The sequence below is a fragment of the Astyanax mexicanus genome, chromosome 20 (genome assembly GCF_023375975.1).
Source record: "Astyanax mexicanus isolate ESR-SI-001 chromosome 20, AstMex3_surface, whole genome shotgun sequence".
Lineage (NCBI taxonomy): Eukaryota > Metazoa > Chordata > Actinopteri > Characiformes > Acestrorhamphidae > Astyanax > Astyanax mexicanus.
The window spans coordinates 3459149-3482821 of record NC_064427.1 but is presented as its reverse complement, the minus strand read 5'-3'; the positions used below and the strand labels follow the sequence as shown (position 1 = coordinate 3482821).

The following is a 23673-nucleotide window of genomic DNA, read 5'->3' as shown; positions in this document are numbered from 1 at the left end:
CATAACATCAACGCTTATTCGGTACATTTAATTTGTTCAGTGGTTGAGAGAATAAATGTCATCTGATGATGTTCATCATTAGAGTAAATCCCAATCTGAACAGTTTGTTTTTGGTAATTTCCTGAATTAATTGCGTTAATTAAGTGATTTAGACCCAAAAACCACAGGTTTATCTACTGGGAGCCTAGACTTTTCTTAACTTCTGTTTCGCGACATTTTTTGCAACTTTTAATAAATTATTTTTCTCTAGAAATAATTCTAACTAGGATGTTGTACACAAGTTGGCCTGTCAACATAACTATTTGATATTAATTTGGCTGACGATATTTTGTTTAAGAAATAACTGTGCCATATTTATGCCACTCATATGATGATTATATAATATAGTATCAGCATTATGGTAATGCATTTACTTCCTTTTAATACAGTGATTTTTTTTTAATGATTCAGAATGTTCAGACATTGCAAGAGAATTTTCAAATATCCCTTAAACACAAATAAATTAAAATAAAATAGCTGTTTTTAACAGATATACAACACACAGATATACAGCAGCTCATTCGTGTTAATGCATTCACCTCACTAAGTAAACATACATTTTGTATGATAAGTAAATAATGTTATTGTCACGGTTTTCTGAATCAGTACAGGGACAAAATATATACACACTCTACGATTATTAATGAAGTGATGCTAAAATATCCAAAGTGTCTTTTAATTTGCCCTGCCAAAGGCATCTTAACTTCCCAATAGAATAGAATACCCGGATAGCACCCAAACATCCCTTTCAGACAGCTTCCTCTTACAGCGTCCACAGTTAATCCTGTTGGATGTGGTCGGTTCTTCTTGGTGGTATGCTGACATTACCCTGGATACCGTGGCTCTTGATGCATCACAAAGACTTGCTGTCTTGGTCACAGATGCTCCAGCAAGACGTGCACCAACAATTTGTCCTCTTTTGAACTCTGGTATGTCACACATAATGTTGTGTGCATTGTAATATTTAGAGCAGAACTGTGCTCTTACCCTGCTTATTGAACCTTCACACAAGATTGAACACCAGACTGCTCCAATTTAGCCATGAAACCTAAAATCCCACACTAAAATGACAGGTGTTTTAGTTTCATTGTCCAACTGTCCCTGTATAAGCATGTAGATGAACATAAAAAAGAAAAAAAAGTCAGTGACAGCTTGAAATCATTCAAAAATGAGAGAAATGCTACACATATCTGTACATAAACAAGTTGTACATAGTCACAGCTCATTTTTTGGGCTTCCAACAGTATGAAAGTTATGTTGCTGTGTTGAACATTTTACCATCTAAAGCCATCTTACGCCAGTGTAAGGGTAATCTTGGTCTTCAGCTATGTACAGCCTTGCTATAAAGGTTCTTATTTAAAGTTCCCAGGCCTGGTAGACGGTAGCACCTGCTGGACTGATCCACTCCATGTTTTCCAGAAGCTCTCTTTTGATCAACGTTCCTCCGAGCCCCCCTTCAGCCCCCGAGCTCCTCAGCTCCGCAGAAGCCCTCCTGTGCTCCATCTCAAGACGAACGCAGCCCGTTAAGTCGCTGTCTGTGTAGACTCTGTTCCTCACCCCCAAGCTGAGGTTGTTAGAGTTGAGGGTTTTATCCAGGTGTGCGGAAACTTCGGCACCTCGTTCAGGCCTCTTGATACCCAGCCTGGAATGCCTCCCTCGGCTGCAGCAGGACGTCTGCTGACAGACGGCGTGGAAGCCCCTCTTGAAGTTCTCGTTGAAGTAGCCGTAGATGATGGGATTGACGCTGGAGTTGGCGAAGGCCAGCCAGTGCGAGAAGGGGAAAACGTAGCCCGTCAGGAGCTCCAGCTGCTCCCCTTCAGGTCGAGCGTAATCCGTCAGCAGCATGAGAGTCCACAGGGGCAGCCAAGACAGCATGAAGAGCAGCGCCACCACGATCAGCATCTTGATGACTTTAATCTTCCTCTGGGAGACGGGGCACTTTCCGTGAGGGGTGCCATCGGCCTGCTCCACGTTGCCCAGCACCGTGGTGGTGTAGAGCTTAGCGCCAATGCGGCCGTACATGAGGATGATGAGGACGAGGGGCACCAGGTAAATGTGGGCGAACAGCACCGTGGTGTAGACCTTCCTCATCTGCGGGTCCGGCCAGGTCTCGTAGCAGGAGTACAGCGGGTAGCTGAGGTTGTAGTCGCCGTTATAAACTGTGAAGTGGCCCCTCTCCTGCTCCACCGTCAGCATGAGGGCCGACGGGAACATGATGACCAGAGCCAGCAGCCAGATCAGCCCGATGGTTGCCTTCGCAACCAGCAGCGTGAGCTTGGGCTTAAATGGGTAAACAATGCAGCGGAACCTGGGGGTGGAGGAGGCAACGTTATGGAGAGAGAGAGAACAGAGAGAGAGAGAATACAGATTGTTACATCGTTATAATGTAATTTTGCAGCTATATTTGCAATAAATTGTCTAATTAGAGGCTACCTATACTAAGGGCTTTATAACACCTTTATAAGCACTGGATAATGTATTTATAAAGCAGTATTTGACATGTATTTACGACTAGTTTATTACACAGCTTGTACACGCAACATGACATAAGTTCAATGAATGATTAGTTTAAGACCCTCAAACTAAAGTGGTAACTAGGGGTGAGTTATGACCCTAAAATATTATCTTTAAAATATTATATTATATATAAAATTATAAAATATTAAAATATACAGCTCTGGAAAAAAATAAGAAACCACTTAAAATGATGGGTGTCTTTGATTTAACAAAATTGAAAACCTTTGAAACGTAATCAAGAGGAAGATGGATGATCACAAGCCACCAAACCTGAAGCTGAACTGCTTGAATTTTTGCACCAGGAGTAAAGCAGCATAAAGTTATCCAAAAGCAGTGTGTAAGACTGGTGGAGGAGAACTTTATGCCAAGATGAAACATGCCATTAAAACTCTGATTAAAAACCAGGGTTATTCCACCAAATATTGATTTCTGACATCAGTAGTAGGCCATAAGAGCAAGCTACTATTTTTTCTGTAACTATGTGTCTGATTAATTTTTCCATGCTTATTTTGCCTTCTCTGAATAAGCATTGATTAATCATATTAGACTATAATCTAAAAGTAAGATGCTGGAATTCAACATACAGTACAATATTGTTAAAATAAATGACTGTAGACTGTAAAATATTTTATTTTACAGTGACTAGAAAAATTCATAATGCTTTGGCTCAAGAACCAATATTTTTTTTCTATATTAATTTGCCCTACATGACTTGAACATCCTACATTGTGACTATTGCACATGTATGCTAAAACGATATACTGTTCAGCCCTACTACTTTTTTTGTTATTTGTAATTTGCATTTCAGGAAATTACCTAGGGTACCTAGGTTATGTCTAGACATATTATAATATTATAAAATAACAAGATAAGATAATACACAGTATCCTGAAAATACACTCTGTTCTTCCACTTTATACACGTCCACAGTGCTAAACAATATCTGTAGTGGTTAAGTAAGCAAAAAACAGGTGCTAATAAGGTATAAGGTTCACCTTATATAAAGCGAGGTGATGAAGCTGTTCTGCCCCCAACCCCCCCCCCCCCCCTAATGCCCAACCCCACCCCCCAGCCTACATTAAAGGAACCCTATTCACACACCTGTGTGTTGAACCAGATTCCCACATCTAATTTTGCTATATAGGGCCTTCAGTGTACTCAGTCTCCTCCTGTGTGCTCTGTCTGATAATGAATGTGCCTGACTCGGCCATGAAGCTCTCAAAAGCACGCCGTGACATTCAGATTTTTATCATTGTTTTGTGTCACATGCTCGCATTTACAGGACAATACAGAACAATTTACAGTGCAATACATGCCAGCCTTGGTAATCTTCCACCTGCATAAAAAAGACTGCAAATTACCCTTTTATAACTGATGTGTTATGTAAATTCAAGCGTACCATCATTTTTATCCTAAAGAACAGAGCAAACCACATTCTCAAAACGTCCCTGGGACGTTTTTTTTTTTACTGCTTTGCCTCAGTTATAATAATGTTGGGAGCAGTGATCCATTTCTGTGTTTAATTACTTTATAGCTTTTTAGCAGGTGATAAAAAAAGAGCAAAAAAGAGGTCTTTATTAATGTATTTGAGCATTTCTGTCGACCATTTACATATATTATATACAGGGGTTGGACAATGAAACTGAAACACCTGTCATTTTAGTGTGGGAGGTTTCATGGCTAAATTGGAGCAGCCTGGTGTTCAATCTTCATTAATTGCACATTGCACCAGTAAGAGCGTGAAGAGTGTGAAGGTTCAATTAGCAGGGTAAGAGCACAGTTCTGCTCTAAATATTGCAATGCACACTATAACATTATTGGTGACGTACCAGAGTTCAAAAGAGGACAAATTGTTGGTGCACGTCTTGCTGGAGCATCTGTGACCAAGACAGCAAGTCTTTGTGATGCATCAAGAACCACGGTATCCAGGGTAATGTCAGCCAACATACCACCAAGAAGGACCAACCACATCCAACAGGATTAACTGTGGATGCTGTAAGAGGAAGCTGTCTGAAAGGGATGTTCGGGTGCTAACCCGGATTGTATCCAAAAAAACATAAAACCACGGCTGATCAAATCACGCAGAATTCAATGTACACCTCAACTCTCCTGTTTCCACCAGAACTGTCCGTCACCACAATCAATTACTGTGCTCTAAAACCAGGTGTTTCAGTTTCATTGTCCAACCCCTGTAGATGTATTACACACAGAGTGATCTATTTTAAGCGTTTATTTTTTTATTTTTATGAATATTGCTTCAAGCCAATAAAAACCCAAAAATCAGTGTCTCTGAAAATTTTAATATTATGTAATATAATAATAATAATAAATCAATTTTATATAGCGCTTTTCTTGGTACTCAAAGCCGCTTTACAGAAAATTTCACATGCACACGTACAATATGCACATGTGTCAATGTTCATATGCAAACTTGAAAAAGGTGGGTTTTGAGATGACGTTTGAAGGAGTGCAGGGACTCAGAGTTTCGAATGGTAAGGGGGAGGGAGTTCCATAGGGTGGGGGCAGCGACGGCAAAGGCCCTGTCCCCACGGGTCCGGTATTTGGTGGAGGTAGTTTGGGTGAGGAGGTTAGCGTCAGCAGAGCGGAGTTGACGGGCGGGGGAGTGGCGGTGGAGGAGGTCAGACAGGTATGGGGGGGCAAGGTTGTTAAGGGCTTTATAGGTGATAAGGAGGATCTTGAAATGTATGCGTTGTTTTATGGGAAGCCAATGGAGTTGACGGAGGACAGGGGTAATGTGCTGTCTAATGGGGGAGCGGGTGAGCAATCGAGCAGCAGAGTTCTGGACATATTGGAGTTTTTGGAGAGCAGTAGAGGGGAGACCATACAGGATGCTATTGCAGTAGTCGAGTCTGGAGGTGATAAAGGCATGAATTAATGTCTCTGCAGCAGGAGTGGGAAGAGTGGGTCGCAGGCGTGCAATATTACGTAAGTGAAAGAAGGATGTTTTAACTATGTGGTTGATGTGTGATTTGAAGGAGAGTGTAGGGTCCAAATAGATTCCAAGGTTTCTGACAAGTGGGGAAGGAGTGACAGAGTGACCATCAATACAGAGAGTGAAATTTTGACAGGTGGAGAGGCTGGATTTTGGACCAAAGATAATAATCTCCGTTTTATTACTGTTTAGTTTGAGAAAATTATGGTTCATCCAGTCTTTGATATCCATGAGGCAGCAAGTGAGGGTGGAGAGGATGGCAGGGGAGATGGTTTTAGTGGTGATGTAAAGCTGGATATCGTCAGCGTAACAGTGGAATTTTAGCCCATGGCGGCGGATGATATGTCCAAGAGGAAGCATGTACAGAATGAAGAGAATGGGGCCCAAAACTGAACCTTGAGGTACACCGTGTAGAACAGGGGTAGTGTGGGATTTGTGTTGATTGATGGTGATGTAATGGAATCTGTCAGACAGATAGGATTTGAACCAGGAGAGGGCGGTGTTGGTGATGCCGATGGATTCTAGACGGTTTAGAAGAATGGAGTGATTTACCGTATCGAAGGCAGCACTGAGGTCAAGGAGGAGGAGGATGGTGAGAGAACCAGAATCAGAGGAAAGCAGGAGATCATTCGTAACTTTGAGTAGGGCCGTTTCAGTGCTGTGGTGGGTGCGAAAACCAGATTGGAAAGTTTCATACAGGTTATTTGAAAGAAGGTGGATCTTAAGTTGATTTGCAACGGCTCTTTCCAGTAGTTTTGACAGAAAAGTGAGGTTTGAGATAGGTCGGTAGTTGTTCGGATCCTCGGGGTCAAGACCAGGTTTTTTGAGGAGAGGAGTGATGGCTGCAAGTTTGAGAGGTAACGGGACTATCCCAGAGGTGAGGGAGGAGTTTATAATGTCAATAATGAGTGGAGCAAGGGGGGTGAGGCAGTCTTTGATAAGCTGAGATGGCATGGGGTCCAGGGGAGAAGTAGAGGATTTCATAATGGAAAGTATTTTGGAAAGGTCGACAGAGGTTATGGGTGAAAAAGTTGATAGCCGAGTGTCAGATGGAGAAGAAAAAAGCGTGGGCTCATGGTGTGGGGTAGTGGAGGTGGAGGATGCGAGCAGGTGGTGGATGGTTTCTACTTTTGAATTGAAAAATGTCAAAAGCGTATCACATTTCTCTGGGGTGATTGATGATGAGGTGTTGTCATGGGGTTTAAAGAGCTTGTTTATGGTAGAGAACAGGGAGCGTGGATTTGAGGAACCAGAGTGAATAATGTTAGAGTAGTGAGTTGAGCGGGCTTTGTTTAGGACTGATTTGTAATGTTGCATGTGATCTTTGTAAGCGAGGGTATAGACAGTGAGACCAGTTTTCTTGCATAATCGTTCTAGCTGTCGGAGTTGTTTCTTGAGTTTATGAAGTTCTGGGGTGAACCATGGGGCTGAGTGGGTAAAAGTGACTGTTTTGGTTTTCCAAGGAGCTAGTGTGTTGAGGGAGGTAGACAGAATGTTGTTGTAAGTGTTGACAAGGTCCGTGGGGGTTGGATTTTCAGGAAGGGTGAAGCAGGAAAGAGAGTTTGATATACAGGTAGAAAGAGCGACTGGGCAGATGGACTTGAAATTACGAAAATTGATTGTGCGATTTTGTTTTTGTTCGGGGGTGGGAATGTCAATGTCAAATATAATGGCTAGGTGGTCGGATATGGTAAGGTCAGAGCTGGAAATGTTATGGATATGGACGCCAGTAGAGCAGACCAGGTCTAAGATGTGTCCGCGAGTATGGGTGGGAAAATTTATGTGTTGAGTGAAACTGGAGCAATTTAGGAAGTCCATGAAGTCCATAGCATGTTTACAGTCCGGGGAGTCAATGTGCAGGTTAAAATCACCAAGAAGCAGAATAGATGATGAAATTGAAAAAAGTGCGGTGATGAACTCAGAGAGGTCAGATATGAAAGATGGGTTGGGTTTGGGGGGGCGGTAAATAATAGCACAAATGAGAGGTTTAGGTCCAGGAAGTTTAAAAGCCAGATGTTCGAATGATGGGGCTAAGGGGAGGGACAGCGCACGGGGTTTAAGGTTTTGATTAAAAATAGCAGCAATGCCACCCCCCCTGCCCTCAGTACGTGGGTTGTCAAGATAAGAGTATCCTGTAGGGGTAGTTTGATTTAGTGAGAAATAGTCCTGTGGTTTTTGCCAGGTTTCATTTAGGCAGAACAGGTCAAGTTTGTTGTCAGTAATGAATTCATTTAAGATAAGACTTTTATTGTTAAGGGATCGTGTGTTGAAGAGGGCGATTTTCAGGAGCTTTTGTTTTGAAGCAGTTGAAGAGGAAGTTAGGATAGTCCGGAGATTGAAAAGGTTCGCAGAGGAGGAGTTCTGATGACGTGTGTTGTTTTGATGACGTAGGGAAGAAGTGCGGAAGCCAGTGTGTAAGCTGCGGTCGGTCCATAGTGCTGGAATGGAGTTCTCAGTGCTTGGAGTGTAGATTAATTTTCGGCGAGATCCACGATGCATGTAGGGAGGTCGGCGTAAAAGTGCAGAGTTCCGCAGATTTTCTAGCAGTTCGGCAGGAGGAGACAGCGTGGGAATGAGCCGGAGAAGTTCGGTTGGTGTGTAACGGAAAACCATGGCCGGTGCTGAGAAATGGCAGATCCTGAAGATGGGTGGTGGTGTTGGATGTAGGTGAAGGTCTAACTGTTGAAGAAAGGAGAGCAGCAACAGCAGCGCGGAGGACAAGGGGAAAAACCGGTGAGGTTCCATGTGGAGGAGGTGGATGAAGAGGTAGCGAGGTAGCAGCTAGCCGGCGTGGTTGTCTAGCCAAGCCAGCTCAAAAACGAGGGTAGCGGTCCCAGCCAACGAGGGCCAACCGCACCGGGGTTAGATGGATGTCCGCCCGGATCTCCACCCTCGGCGAGCGGCGGTGAAAAGATGAAGATGAAATCCAGCCAGCATGCACAGATCACAGAGGAGATTCCTGGAACTTTAGCCTAGACTCAGATGGAAGTTTGACGGCAGGTAATCCAGGTAGGTGGTAGGTTTGTTGGCGGAAAGGAGGTACAGGTTGGAGGTTGGAGGTTAGAGCAGCGAGAAGCGGCAGCCAAAATGCGCCAGCGTCCTCACGCTGCTTGTCACCAATTGGTACTTTTGGCAGTGTGGGCAGTGTGCCAAGTCCTGCTGAAAAATGAAATCCGCATCTCTATAACAGTTGTCAGCAGAGGGAAAACAAAACTGCACTGACTTTAGACTTGATAATAAAACACAGTGGATCAACACCAGCAGATGACATACTGTAATAGACTTTTGGAGTGTTGGTTTAGCATAGATAGTGTAGTCCCATTCATATTCCAACCAGTAATCGCTCTGCTCATGTATAAAACATCTCCACTTAGAGAGTGGTACGGGAGCTAGAATTAGCTTAACATACTAGCTCTATTCAAAAAGATACAATGCTTAACTTTTATAATCATATTTATATCTAGATTATACCCCTAAGCAGTGCATATAATACCACCATATTCACTTTTTGAATTTAATTGGTATAAAGTGAGTGTTTCTTGCTGTAGGCCCTACATTTTAAGATATTCCGCTGTGTTACTTGTGACACTTGCTGTGTAAAGCTCCTGTGATTCTCTTTGATACGACGCAGCAGGCTAGACTGCATCTCATGTATAACACATCTCACTTTTACACCAACATACAAGAATCCTAGAAACGCTAGAAACGAGCACTGAAATAAATCTGAATACATTACAGGAAATATGAATGTGACAGATATTTAAATGCTACTTTAACCATTCACTCACCTCCATTTTCCATAAACGCTTAAAGAAATGGATACGTTTGTCATGATTATGCTAATATAAACATGAATCACAGCTGGGGTCTGATCCCTTTTCTAGATATAAGGTAAGGTTTTAGGCTATACATCGACCAGCCACTTCAGAAACCACCCTCACTGTTCATTTCATGTATGTACAGTTCTATATAAGAGACCACCTAAAAATGATGACGATGAGTTTCTTTGATTTTACCAAATTAAAAACCTCTGGAATTTAATCAAGAGGAAGATGGATAACCACAAGCCATCAAGCCAAACTGAACTGCTTGAATTTTTGCACCAGGAGTAAAGCCGCATAAAGTTATCCAAAAGCAGTGTGCAAGACTGGTGGAGGAGAGAACATGATGCCAAGATGCATGAAATAAACTGTGATTAAAAACCAACCAGGGTTATTCCAACAGATATTGATTTCTGAACTCTCAAAACTTAATGAATGGTTTTCTCTCCTGTGGAGTGCTGAGTACTGAAGAACAGGTCAAAAGGAGGATAATAATACCAACATATGCAGTGAAACAGATACAGAAGTACAGACTATAATTATAGAACTCCTAGATGGTCCAACATATATGCTCACTGAAGCTGATGAGATAGACAGTGAGTATAGAGAGTATATATCAACATTAATTAGTCACAACACATTCAAATGCTCTTGGTTTCATGCTCTTGTAATAGAATAAATGGTAGTATTTGTTGTATTTTTAAATGCATCAGTTACTAGAGAGTACAAAGAGATCATAAAATCATTTTTAAATTACAGCTCAAGAGTAGCTAACTTTACAACTCTGGAAAAAATAAAAAGGGACCATTTCAGTTTCTGAATCAGTTTCTCTGATTTTGCTATTTATAGGTTTATGTTTGAGTAAAATGAACATTGCTGTTTTATTCTCTAAACTACAGACAACATTTCTCCCAAATTCTAAATACAAATATTGTCATTTAGAGCATTTATTTACAGAAAATGAGAAATGGCTAAAATAACAAAAAATATGCAGAGCTTTCAGACCTCAAATAATGCAAAGAAAACAAGTTCATATTCATAAAGTTATAAGAGTTCAGAAAAAAATCTATATTTGGTGGAATAACCCTGGTTTTAAATCACAGTTTTCATCATGCATCTTGGCATCATGGTCTTCTCCACCAGTCTTACACACTGCTTTTGATAACTTTATGCTGCTTTACTCCTGGTGCAAAAATTCAAGCAGTTCAGTTTGGTGGTTTGATGGCTTGTGATCATCCATCTTCCTCTTGATTATATTCCAGAGTTTTTCAATTTGGTAAAATCAAAGAAACTCATCATTTTTAAGTGCTCTCTTATTTTTTCCAGAGCTGCATATAAAATTTTTATGTAGTATAATCTGTTTTGTCATATCGGCAAGAATTGTGTTAGGGTCAAATATTCTCCGAAATATTGCAACTAAACTTCTCTAAGCTCTAACCGTGTCTTATTATAGCGTGTCAGGTTTTCAGTTATGCACTGGTGAAGTGTCAGAGCTCTTTATTACAGTATTTAAGCCTCTTTGTCAGTGATCTGTGTTTGAGTGGAAAATGTATGCTTTAGTCAGTTCCACGACATTTCCAAAGAAATCTTTCCAGCTTTATTTCACAAGCAGCTCTCTCAAACGGCTCAATCTCACCTGGTATTAAAACTCAGATTATAAAGATTACAGATGAGCAGGGATACTGACTTATTTGACCACAAATTAATGTTTTGACCACAGATATTTTTCTGTAAAATGTGTAAAGAATGATCAGATTATTTGAATTACTGCTCAGTCAATAATGTGTTCATGATATTTTGAATTTCTATTGGTTCATTCATTATGACACTGGTGATTTTAGATCAAGCTAAAATATTCAAAAATTTGAAATCTATCGAGGACTATCATTTTTATTTTTATTTTCTGTTTACATGTCTCTGATCCTTCCAAAAAAATTTTATTTTTACTTTATTTATATCTGTATTTTTATTTTTTTATTTTAACTGCAAATGTTTTATTAATTTGATTAATTCATATATTAATTTATGTTCATAATGTGGCCTGGAAAGCATTTTAAACAGCAATTATGCATGAAATTGATTATTATTATTATTATTATTATTATTATTATTACTACTATCTTATAATGACTTACAAATTGTCCATTATGTTTTTCTTAGCAAGAAGAGACCATTAAGGTGAATAAGCCATTATTTAGGATTTTTTTTTTTTTTTTGCTTGTTTTGGCTATTTTATTTTGCTTATTTAATCAAATTTTTTAAATATTTAAAATTATTCATATTTCAATTTCAATTGTTTTTTATAGGGCTGTATTTGTTTTATTTTGCTTTATAATATTACATATTACAGATATTCTGCCAATGCTAATATCATTATGTCTTCGGCACAGTATGATCTTAAAATTATATTAATATCAATTTTGGTTATCAGAATTCTTTTTAAAATAATATACTAAACAGACACTGAACAGGGTCTCATCCCCACAGTAAATATACCATATATTCATGCATAATGTATTCCCACAGCATTATAATATGGAAATACTGAATATCGCAGTTAAGTTGCTTTTTATGTCAGTTTTTTTGGGGTGCAGTTTTTGACACTCACTTCTACGTTTTCATGAAAATTATTTCAGTACTTTCCTCCACTTCTGCAATTATGCCACCGGGTAAGTGGCACACAGTCTGAGGGCTGACCTATTAGGAGCTATTAGTGCAGAGTGTTGGAAATTACAGGTCCAATCAAGCCTGTGCGTCAGTTTCCCCGGGAAAAGATCTGCCGTCTGTCAGAAGCTAATTCAGACGTGTGAATAAAAGGGCACAAACTCTCACCTGTCCACGGCGATGGCCACGAGGGTGAAGACGGAGGCGCAGACGGACGTCCCCTGCACCAGGCCACTCAGTTTGCACATCACATCACTGAAGGGCCAACCTGAGCACGGGCAGAGGCATCAGACGCTCATTAGAGACGCACAGAAATGCCTTTACTGCTGCTTTTATAGAGCGCAGAGTTACATAACAATCCTTCATTTATCTTACACCTACATACTTACATTTAGAAGCAGCTTCTCATAACATCACACATTTATATGACACCACATTCTTCACATTCCAGTAATAATGTACAGAGAACAGTCTCATTACATAAACTCCCTACATAATCAACAGTTAAATGTACTGAAACACAGTTTCACTAGAGTGTAAAAAAGAGATCATAAAATCCTTTTACATATTATAGTTCAATAGCAATATATATATATATATATATATATATATATATATATATATATATATATATATAGCTCTAGAAAAAATAAAAGAACACTTAAATATGATGAGTTTCTTTGATTTTACCAAATTGAAAACCTCTGGAATATAATAGAAGAAATAGAAGAAAGAAATATGACTGATCACAAGCCATCAAACCAAGCTGAACTACTTGAACAAAAAGTAATCAAAAAGCAGTGTGTAAGACTGGTGGAGGAGAACATGATGCCAGGATGTTTGACAATTGTGATCCAAAACCAGTGTTATTCCACCAAATATTGATTTCTAAGCTTTGAACTTGAATGAATATGAACTTGTTCTCTTTGCATTATTTGAGCTCTGAAAGCCGTTTCTCATTTTCTGCAAATAAATGCTCTAAATAACAATATTTGTATTTGGAATTTGGGAGAAATGTTGTCCGTAGTTTATAGAATAAAACAACAATGTTTATTTTACTTAAAAATAAACCTATAAATAGCAAAATCAAACTAAAACGGATTCAGAAACTGATGTGGTCTCTTATTTTTTGCCAGAGCTGTATTACAGCTCAAGAGTAGTTAACTATATACAGCATCTAACTAGGAATATGCTATAAACATTTTTAATATTTCATGTTTAACATTTTATATTTGCTGTTTTTACTTTTAATTGTTTGCCGTTTATATGGATGCACTAAATATGCTGCACTTTAGTTTTGTGGTACATTTTATTTAATACATTAGCGTATTATTTTTGTTGCACTATCATTATTTTATACAAAATCAGGGTTTTGGAGAGTTACCGTTTATAAAATACATAATTAAAAAAAAAGTTTCTACCGAATGTATAAAGCTTTCACTAAATAAAACTTTTACAACATTTATTTTTCATAGTTATTGCAAAAATACCCTGAAATATTGTGATATTACTGTGATATTATCGTAATATCATCACATCTTTAATAATATTTAGTTACAATAAGAAGGGGAAAAGCCAGTAGAGACTGGTGGTTCTGCAGAGTTGATGGTATTAAGTGGATAAATCATTATTCTAAGAAACTGGACATGTTTATAACAACCCAGTGTAACAAAAACACGACACCTTTTTGAATATTTTAGTTTGATCTGAAATCAGCAGTGTTATAATGAATCAATCAATAGAAAATTAATCTTGTGTCATGTATACATTGTTGACTGAACAGGAATTAAAATCGATCTGATCAATCTTCACACATTTTACACAAAAATCTGTGGTAAAAGTCTAAAAAAAAAAAGTTCTAATCTGAGTTTTACCAACAGGTGAGATGTGCTGGCCGTTTGAGAGAACTGCTTATGATAATATTTAGTTACAATAAGGAGGTAAAAGCCAGTAAATACAAAGAGTTGATGGTATTTAATAGATAAATCATTATTCTAAGAAACTGGAGCAGTGTCAAAAACATGACGCCTGTATTCAACCCTTTATTTTTAGCAGTGTATAAAAACCCAGTGCTGCTTCCTGCCCTCAGGGCTGCCTCTGCATCCAGGTGATGCCACTTGCCTGTAATGAGATTGTCCACTAAGGTTGTGGGAATGCAGAAGATGCCCACGAGGAGATCGCTGATGGACAGGTTGAGAATGAAGGCATTGGTGACCGTCCACATGTGTCGATTCCTTAGGACTATCAGGCACACCACGCCGTTCCCGATCATGCAGAGCAGGAAGATGAACAGGTAGGCCAGGATGAAGACGGCCGCCATGCCCAGCGAGTGCTGGTAATACGGCGAGAACAGGACCAGCTCCTCCGGAGTGGAGTTGGTGCTGTTGGTGACGTTGATGGTGTACACTGGGATTATGTAGAGCGCTGTGGGCAATGCCCACGATTCTCCATCCGGCCCAGATTCGCCTCCTTTAGAGTGTCCTTCCATGGGCAGAAGTGGCAGACCTGGACATAAGAGTTTTTATCAGAATACTGTGCATACTGGCATCTTAGACTTTTTAAAAAATGATTTTTCATTACATTACATTTAGCGTACTCTTTTATCCAATGCAACTTACAAATAACGATGTACACTTAGCAATAGAAGACATAGAAGTTCAAGGCAAAATCATTTTTAGACAGAGCCTACATAAGGCCAAAGGGAAATAGTGGGATAAAGGAGGAAAGGAGGGGATGTAGGTTAAAAAATAGGTTAGAAGTAGTTAGTTTTTAGTTAGAGGTGTTAGGAGTGTAAGTGCTCTTTGAAGAGCTCTGTCTTGAGGAGTTTCTTAAAGGTAGTAAGGGATGCTCAAACTCTGTATGAGAACAGTCTGGATTGCTCTTGTGCTTTGTGTGAAACACACTTTGTTTTTACTATGAGTGAATGAGCTACTGAGCTGTGAGTTTCCTCTTCTCAGCCGCTCGCGTTCAGTAAAACGGAGCCAGATCCTCTTTTAGAGGCTGTACGTGTGACATAAGTATGTAAAGACGTGTGACATGGCCAGAAGAAGAAATCCCACGAAAAGCAACACGACACCCCATTTTTTAGAATGATTTTATTATTACGCTTAGCAGGGATGGTCGTTCCAGAACACTGGTTCCATTAAACACAATAGTTTTTCTCCCTTCCCCTTTAAGATTTGACACTACACAGAAATCATAATTTCCAGCTTAATAATTCTATTTCCTGTCATGCATCTGTCCATCCTGTTAAAGCAAGCTGAGCAACAGGGTGGACGGCGACAAGGGGGAAAATTTCAGTGACCTAGAGTGCACCTAGAGTTAAGGCTAAGTATGGAGACAACATGAGGAAGATTAAGTTAAATGAATATTATTAACTGCTAAACATTCAACAATTGTGAAATGTATTCAATTTCCTTGCAAATAAAACATTGTTAAGGGTGTGATGTTACTGATGTCAAAAATCACTTTCTTAAATGGGCAGGGTTATTCCAAGATGACAGGGTGGACTACCAGCTACCCATTCTAGCCGAAAGGAAACGACTACACACTGAAGGTGAGTGTCAGTGTGATGCCAAGAATGCAAGGTAAAAGGTGCAAGGTAAAATGAGAAAGATGTAATTTTTACTCATCAAGGTTGCTCAAGCATAAGGAACTCTCTAAAGATCGCTATCTGTATGGTAAGTAGAAAATGTAAGGTCAACATTCCACTACATTAGTAATAAATTGTTCATTCTGAGTAAATGTTGAAAAATATTCCTTTTTCACAGTGTTTGCATAAAGTTTAAACAACTGTGCTTTGACAAAATGCTTGTAATGTTAATATTAAACCACAAAAAAAGAAAAAAGAGAAAAAGAGAGAGAAAAAAAAGAGAGAGATGTCACACACTAAACTCCCACAGCATATTACATCCTTACATTCCTCACTTTGGCACTTTGGTATAATTCATTTATCCAGTCTATCCAGCTACTAATGCGATTGATTATTCAGATATTTAAATGCCGCTGACAGACTGAAGGTATTGATGCTATTATGTAGATCGCATTATTTATAATGGTCCCTGGAGCATGAGAACACCGGGCAGCGAGTAATCAGGCACATAATTAGCATGCTATGCCGCATTCCTTATAATTGGGAAAAGAAAGCTCCATCAATTTGATGGGTCACAATGTCAGAACGTAAACAAGGCAACAATCAATGGAAATTTAAGCAGCTGATAAAAGCTGCCTTTTCCCAAATGCCTTTTTACACACACTGCTTGGAATAGACTTAAAAGTTTGCAATCAATATTTTCAATCATATAAACCTGGCTTGTTAAAGCTTCACACAAAAATGATTCTACAGATTCATTGATGCAAGCACTGTATGAAATTACTGATACACTACCGTTTGCCAAAAAAACTCTCCACCTGGATTTAAGTAAGTAAATGATGTGGGGTTGGTTGATGCTGCAGTTGGTCTGCAGGTTTAGGTTCAGCAACAGTATGTGCTGAAAAAAATGAGGTCAGCTGACTACCTAAATATACTGAATACAGACCAGGTTATTCCATCAATGCATTTTTTTCTTCCCTGATGAACAAAGACATATTCCAAGATGGCAATGTCAGGATTCATGGGGCTGGAATTGTGAAAGAGTTCAGGGTTCAGGGAGCATCTCATAATAATGCTTTACTGCCTCATAATAATAACTTTCTACCTCATAATAATGCTTTCCTACCTCATAATTATTCCTTACTACCTGATCATTCCTTATTACCTCATAATAATGACTTACTATCTCATAATAATGACTTACAGTTTCATACTATTGACTTACTAACTCATCCTAATGACTTACTATCGCATAATAATCCTTTACTACCTCATAATAATAACTTACTACTTCTCAATAATTACTTACTACCTTATAACAATGACTTAGTGCCTTATAATAATGACTTACTATCTCATAATAATGACTAACTATCTCATAATAATGTTGTAATATTTTATTATAATAAATTACTACCTCATAATAACTAACTACTCGTAATAATGCCTTACTACCTCATAATTCTGACCTACTACCTCATAAAATGACTTACAATCTAATAATAATAACGTATTGTCTCACAGTTCTGTCTTACTATCTGATAATAATGCCTTACAATCTCATTATGATGAGTTTCTGGGGGACCCTTATTTTTTAAGCGGTGGAAATATATAATATTACATAAATATTTTTTGTGTAATTATTACTTGAAAAAAAAAAACAATTCTTCTTAATTATTAAGAAGTAATCAGTGTATAAATCACTAGGGATGCCAGAACACCCCAGTCCACCTTAAATCCACCCAAAATATCTGTACTCTACACTATAAACTAGGGGTGGGCGATATGGCTCTAGAATAATATCACGATATTTCAGGGTATTTTTGCGATAACGATATACTTGGCGATATAGGAAAACTAAAATAATTAATTAATTTCAGGAATATAGTATAATAGTATAACAGTATAATCATAATGTGGCAAAATAAATAATATAGCATAAAATAATATAATGCAACAAAAAATATTGCAGAATATTTAGTGCATGCATATAAACTGCAAACTAAAACAATTATACAATAAATACACCTAAAGCTTCACAGTAAATAATAGACTACTTTTAAGACAGAACAGCCCTATTATCACGATATGGATTTTTAATATCATGATATTTCTCTGTCACGGTATATTATGATATAATATTGCCCACCCCTAACTATAAACTATTTTTTATTACAGAAACCGAATTACATACATACATTTTACATAACAAGTAAAATGAAAGAGAATAAATGAAATAAAACCAGTTATCTCACCTTTTTCTCTTCAATTTAAATAAATCCTGAACCCTCAGCAGTGCAGAGCAGAGCTGTGGATCCTCAGCGGACAGAGCCGCCGCGTGTCTGAGCTCCTGCTGCTGGTCCTAATCTTCTGCCAGCTCCAGTCCCTCACTCGGGTCCAGTCTGGGTGGGTAACTGGGTTCCTGCGAGCTGCTGGTTGGGTCTCCTCCCCGCTGCTGGAGGAGAGTCTGAGTCTAACAGCAGCTCAGCTCCTCTCAGCCGCACTAATGAACATACTGTACAGGAATTAACTGAGAGGAGGCAGGGTTGCCAGGTCCAGAAGATATATCCCGCCCAGATTCAGGTGAAACCCCGCCCACCAGATGCTGTAACTGTAGTTGACATGTAATCAGTTTCTTTGATTTTGCTATTTATAGGTATATATTTGAGTAAAACAACATTTCTGCCAAATTCCAAATATTATATATTATATATATCCAAATATTGCCATTTAGAGCATTTATTTTAAAAAAATGAGAAATGTCTGAAATAACAAAAAAGATGCAGAGCTTTCAGACCTCAAATAATGCAAAGAAAGCAAGTTTATATTTATAAAAAGTTAAATAAACCCTGTTTTTTAATCATCAATCGTTTTCATCATGCATCTTGTCATGTTCTCCTCCACCAGTCTTACACACTGCTTTTGGATAACTTTATGTCTTTACTCCTGGTGCAGAAATTCAAGCAGTTCAGGTTGGTTTGATGGCTTGTGATCACCCGTTTTCCTCTTGATTATATTCCAGAGGATTTCAATTTGGTAAATCAAAGAAACGCACCATTTTTAAGTGCTCTCTTATTTTTTTCCAGAGCTGTATATATATAGTATCTTATTTTATTTACATTGTAAATTAATACTGAAGTCATCCAGTCTGTGAAGGAACACATAAGGAATCATGTAGCATCGTAAAAGTGTTAAACAAACCAAAATATTTCAACAGAGGTAGCTCTTGCTCTTGCTTTTCGGGGGCAGTTCTGATGAGGGCCAGTTTCATCATATTGGTTTTAATGGTCTTTTTGACTTTTTTTTTTCAGATTGATTGAATTTCATTTCTTAAAGTATATTTTTTTACTTAGTTGACTAGTTCTTGCCATATTATGGATTTAAACATTATTCAAATAGCTATGTTGATTCAATCTTGATTTGTAATCACCCCAGTAGTTCCCCATGTTGTGCCAACACAAAATAATATATAAATAAGACATTTTACATGAAATTCCATAGAAAACCAGAGGAAGTAAAAGTGCATAGGGAATAATGCATATTAGTTTATTACAACACAGGAGGCTGACAGCAAATCGATTTACATATCGATTATCACATGTATAAGGGGTTAAAACAGCTGGTACACTTAAATCGCAATACAAAATAATGTAAATCTGTTTTAACCCCTAATACAATACAAACCTGGGATTGGTTAGTGAGGTCAGTGATGGTTATTTGCCAGTTTGTACATCCTAAAATTACATTATTATTAATTTCCCATTTTCCCATATTTTCACATTTAGAATCATCAAACCAGGAGCAGCATTACTTCACATTCAGTTGTTCACACACACACACACACACACACACACTCTCTCTCACTCCCAGCTGTGGTTTACTGTACCTGCCTGTCTGTCCTTGAGTTTCCACCTTTTTTTTGAGGATCAATATGCGCTAATAGTGCTGTTCATTTGCATTGTCTGCAGTGAAGCTTTTTGGCAGCTGCAGTACAACAGAAAAAAAACCCAGCCTGTGATGAGACAATGCTGAACCTCCTTCTAATGATTTTTTTTTTAATTGGCCTGATTTCACAGAAAAGCTGTGAGCTTGCCCTGCTGAGTTTACTGGTTTACTTGATCTGACAATACCTGTAAAAATTTGGACTTTAAATTCAGTGTTTTTTCATTATTTTTACATGTTTTGCATTGTAGATTAATACTAAAGTCATTCAAACTATGTAGACAATTATATGGAATTATATAGTATACAGAAAAGTGTTAACCAAACCAGAATATATTCTTTATTTTAGATTCTTATATGACATGGCTGGATTTTCTCAGTCAGCTTTATGAGGTAGAGTCACCTGGAATTTACGCTTTCAGTTAACAGCTGTGCTGAACTCGTCAAGAGTTAATTACTTAAATTTCTTGCCTCTTAAGGAGTTGTGGACAGGAGCATACCCAATGCTTGCACAATCCTGATTGAAAAATGCAGCAGTGCACAAACCCATAGTGCAAACGTTAACATCAACAATAAACAGAATACAAAATATAATAACCTAATAATTTACATCGACACAAAATAGGTCTCTATTGAGGAGCGTTAAGTGCGCCACTGAAACAGCAATCCTCCAAATTCAGAGCGCACCTGGCTCTTAAAGGGAATGAAAAAAGACATGCTAATTGATTAAGAAAATTAGTACATGCCGTTTGCTCATTTTAAGTCAAGCAAGGTGTACATTTCCTGTCGTTATGATAGCAAAGCCAAACTGACACGCCCTAAATCAAGCTGCATGGTGCACGGTTGATGCTCATCTAAAGAATGCTAAAATAGGGCCTGATGTATTTATGTTTTAATATAAAAAAAAACAATGAACTCAAACAAGTCAGTTTTAAACGATAAGCTTACTTTCAACTTCAATGATAGATGATAGATCTTAGTTCTCTAAAAATAAGTCAATAGTCCTTTTTCTTCTTAAAAAGCAGTGAAATGTCTGAAACACGTTGCTTTATCTGCACGAATACAAGTCCTCTAGTGGGGTCCAGTATCGTCCATCATCACAAAATTCCCTCCAAGTTACAATCTCTCCCTTTGTACCCACAATCAAACATTAATTACTGTGCCGGGGAGGGGGGGGGGGGGGGTGGGCAACAGAGCAGGGAGGTCACCTTCAGTATAAAAAGTAGTTATAAACTTATAATGTAGAGGAATAAAGTAGCTGAATACTTTGCTGTCGTGACGTGAGGATGATTCTTCGTCAGCTCGGTCCAGTTCTGAAGCTCTGGCACTGGGATGTCTAATAGAACAGAAAGAAAACTGAAGATGTCAGGGATAATGAAGAGAGCTGCATTTGCTGAAAGGCTTTATTATCACTAAACCAATACTTATCATCCTTCAGTTTTAAGCCACCCACGAGAGTCTCCAGTGACGTAGGAGTTATCATCTTCAAGGCAGGCAGATACATCAAAGGTTATTCCATATCAGAAACCAACATGGAAACTCTTTGGAACCATTTGATATATATATTTGAGCTATAGATTTAGACCAAGGCCATCTTAGTGTGGACATAACTATCTTTTAAAACGGAGGAAGGGAAATCCCTACTCCTAAATATATTCATGTGTATGTGGTTTAAAGGGTGGCAACCTCATCCAGCAAAGTTTTCCTTGTGAAAAAAGTACACTTAAATTATGCTGATATAGGATCACTAATATGTACTTAATTACTACTTGTCTGTAATTAAAAGGATAAATTTACACTATACTTACATTTATACCGAGTATGCAAGCCATATGGTATTTTCTACACTATTTAATACACTTTCAGTATATTTGGGTGAGCTGTATAAATGAACACCAAAAACATATTAAAAATGTGATTAAAGTTTTAAAAGATTTAACATCTAAAATGACACAACACAAAATGAATGTTTGGCTAGCAAATTCCACAGAAATTTTGCATTTTTATTTCTTTTTTTGTATTTACATTTAGTAAAAGCACAGATTTATCATAAAAAAACATAATAAGTATATATTTTTATGAAGTACATCACCATTACAAAATTAGCACAGCCAAATAAAGTCTTTTTTTAAGTATATTGAAATACAGATAAACATGGTAAAAATGTAAGTATAAGGAGAAAAAGTACACTTTAATTATTTCGTGAATAATTAAAATACACTATTATTATATTGAAATATACATATAACTTTTTCACAAGTTTTATCAGTTGTGGTAGGTTGTGTTGTTTTGTTTTGACTGAAATCTTATATTTTAGGTAGCTGCTGTTTTTGGCATGATAAGGAGACCGAGATATTTTTTTTTATCCAAGATAATTTTAATGCACAGAGAGTTAGCTTTGCTATTAGCATGGACGCCGCACTGTTTGTGTATCAGCTCTTTGCCAACTTGCTGTGCAGGCTGTTCTAACCTCCCTAGAGGGGTTCTGCCTTTCATTCTGTCCAGTGCCTACATTCTGCCACAAGCGTGTGCCCGTTAGAGGATCCGGACTCACTACTCATCATCCTGAGAGACAAGAACGGTGCCAGCCTAATAAACAAAATGCCCAAATACTGAAAAACTGTGGAATTACAGTTCAGGACCTACTATATGCTTCTGTTAGGAGATCCGTTGGTGGTCTTCAGCTCAGCTTTTAACCCTGTTGTGCCTGATCTCCTGCAGGTCAATCTATCTGATCAACTGGATGCAGCAAGTGCAGCTGGGAAAACAGACACCTGTGTGAGACTGTTGGAACCTTGGTTCTGCAGTACCACAGGGATGCAAGACTGTGTGCTCTAATCCATACAGCTCTTCAGTTTTTCGTTTTTAATTTTATTTCTATCTTTTTATCTATTTTTATCTCATTTTCTCCACAATTTACACGGCCAATTGTTCTCTCTCAGGGCTCCGGCAGCTGATGGCAAGCTGCATGAACAGGATTTGAACCAGCTCTTCAGTTCTGCATCTCCAAGGGCCTAACCAACAGGGCTATCTATGCACAAATACCTAAAAATATGATAGAATTTACAATTGATACAAGAGATTATAATTCAATACAGTAAAATATAATGCAACACTGTAAAAGACAGGTGATATGTATATATTGCAGTTTTCATGGATGCTCTAAATATTTGGCTGAAATTAAACATTTTCAAGCTGGAAATGTAAACAAATAACTATGTTTTTGATGTAATATGTAAAAATACTTATCTAAATACCTATCATTTATTATGAAAAATGAGTAAATTATTTGTTTAGTCATACTGCAGTGTTTCAGCACTGCTGTAATACGTTTATTATTAGAATAGCACTGTATACTGTAGGTTAATGTAAGTGTATTGTATTATATGTTGGTTTGTCTTGCCAAGTGAACCAGCTTTATGAAGCCTGGAATAGCAAGTTTGCAGCTGTAATACAGCTGTACTGTATGTTTAGCAATGTTCGATTGGCTTAGCCACAATGCTAACAGCCAGCCTCGGCAGGCTTGTAGTATGTTAGCTGTTGTTCTGAGCTGGATGTCTTGCTTATAGTTGTTAACAGCTCAATTGCACTGGCTGAGTTAGATAGGCTCAATAAAGCTTGAAGCTGAAAATGTGTTTAAAAGTCATATCACTATTATCATGATATATTTTGATATCAATATCAATGTTATAAATCACATTTATATTCTGTAGAGATGAAGGACCTGAAGATGCATTGAAGGCAATGGATCCTTTGGAGTCCAGCTGAGGCTGCAGTTTTCTGGTGTAGCTGAAGAAAGAAATCCAGCCTTCCTCAGGCCCTGAAGATCCGGTTCAACACCACAATCCTCCATCCTCGAGTCCATCCTCACATCATCTGTAACCATCTGGTTTGGGTCACCCACACCAATAACCTCCACAAGTACAAGCCAACCTCCAGCGCATAATCAGCACAGCCGAGTCTGAGCTCTGCCAACGCTTCAGGACATGGACCATTACAACAGCGGGGTCATGAAGCAAGCTGGCAGGAATACAGCTGACCTCTCTCACCCTGAACATTTACCTCATCCAACAGCATCCCTGAGGTAGAAGACTCAGGACTATCAAACCCAGCCCAACCAGACATAATAACAGCTTTTTCCCCAG

General features: G+C 38.2%; 1 protein-coding gene across 1 annotated transcript; it reads right to left on the bottom strand.

Moving 5' to 3' along the window:
- Positions 1 to 378: 378 nt before the first annotated feature.
- Positions 379 to 14734, bottom strand: npffr1l3 (neuropeptide FF receptor 1 like 3). Its single transcript, XM_022680892.2, has 3 exons — positions 14116 to 14734; positions 12163 to 12262; positions 379 to 2347 (listed from the first exon to the last, which is right to left on the bottom strand). Exons 1-3 carry the CDS (start codon positions 14480 to 14482, stop codon positions 1396 to 1398), a joined length of 1419 nt encoding a protein of 472 aa, XP_022536613.2. The 5' UTR covers positions 14483 to 14734; the 3' UTR covers positions 379 to 1395.
- Between the last annotated feature and the right edge of the window lie 8939 nt (positions 14735 to 23673).

What these genes read in the sequence shown, in the direction of transcription:
- npffr1l3 (XM_022680892.2), bottom strand. Translation starts at nt 14,482, where the DNA reads ATGGAAGGACACTCTAAAGGAGGCGAATCTGGGCCGGATGGAGAATCG. An exon ending in AGTGGACAATCTCATTACAG is followed by an intron (nt 12,263 to 14,115) that starts GCAAGTGGCATC and finishes GCCCGTGCTCAG; the next exon opens with GTTGGCCCTTCAGTGATGTG. An exon ending in GTGGCCATCGCCGTGGACAG is followed by an intron (nt 2,348 to 12,162) that starts GTGAGAGTTTGT and finishes CTCCACCCCCAG; the next exon opens with GTTCCGCTGCATTGTTTACC.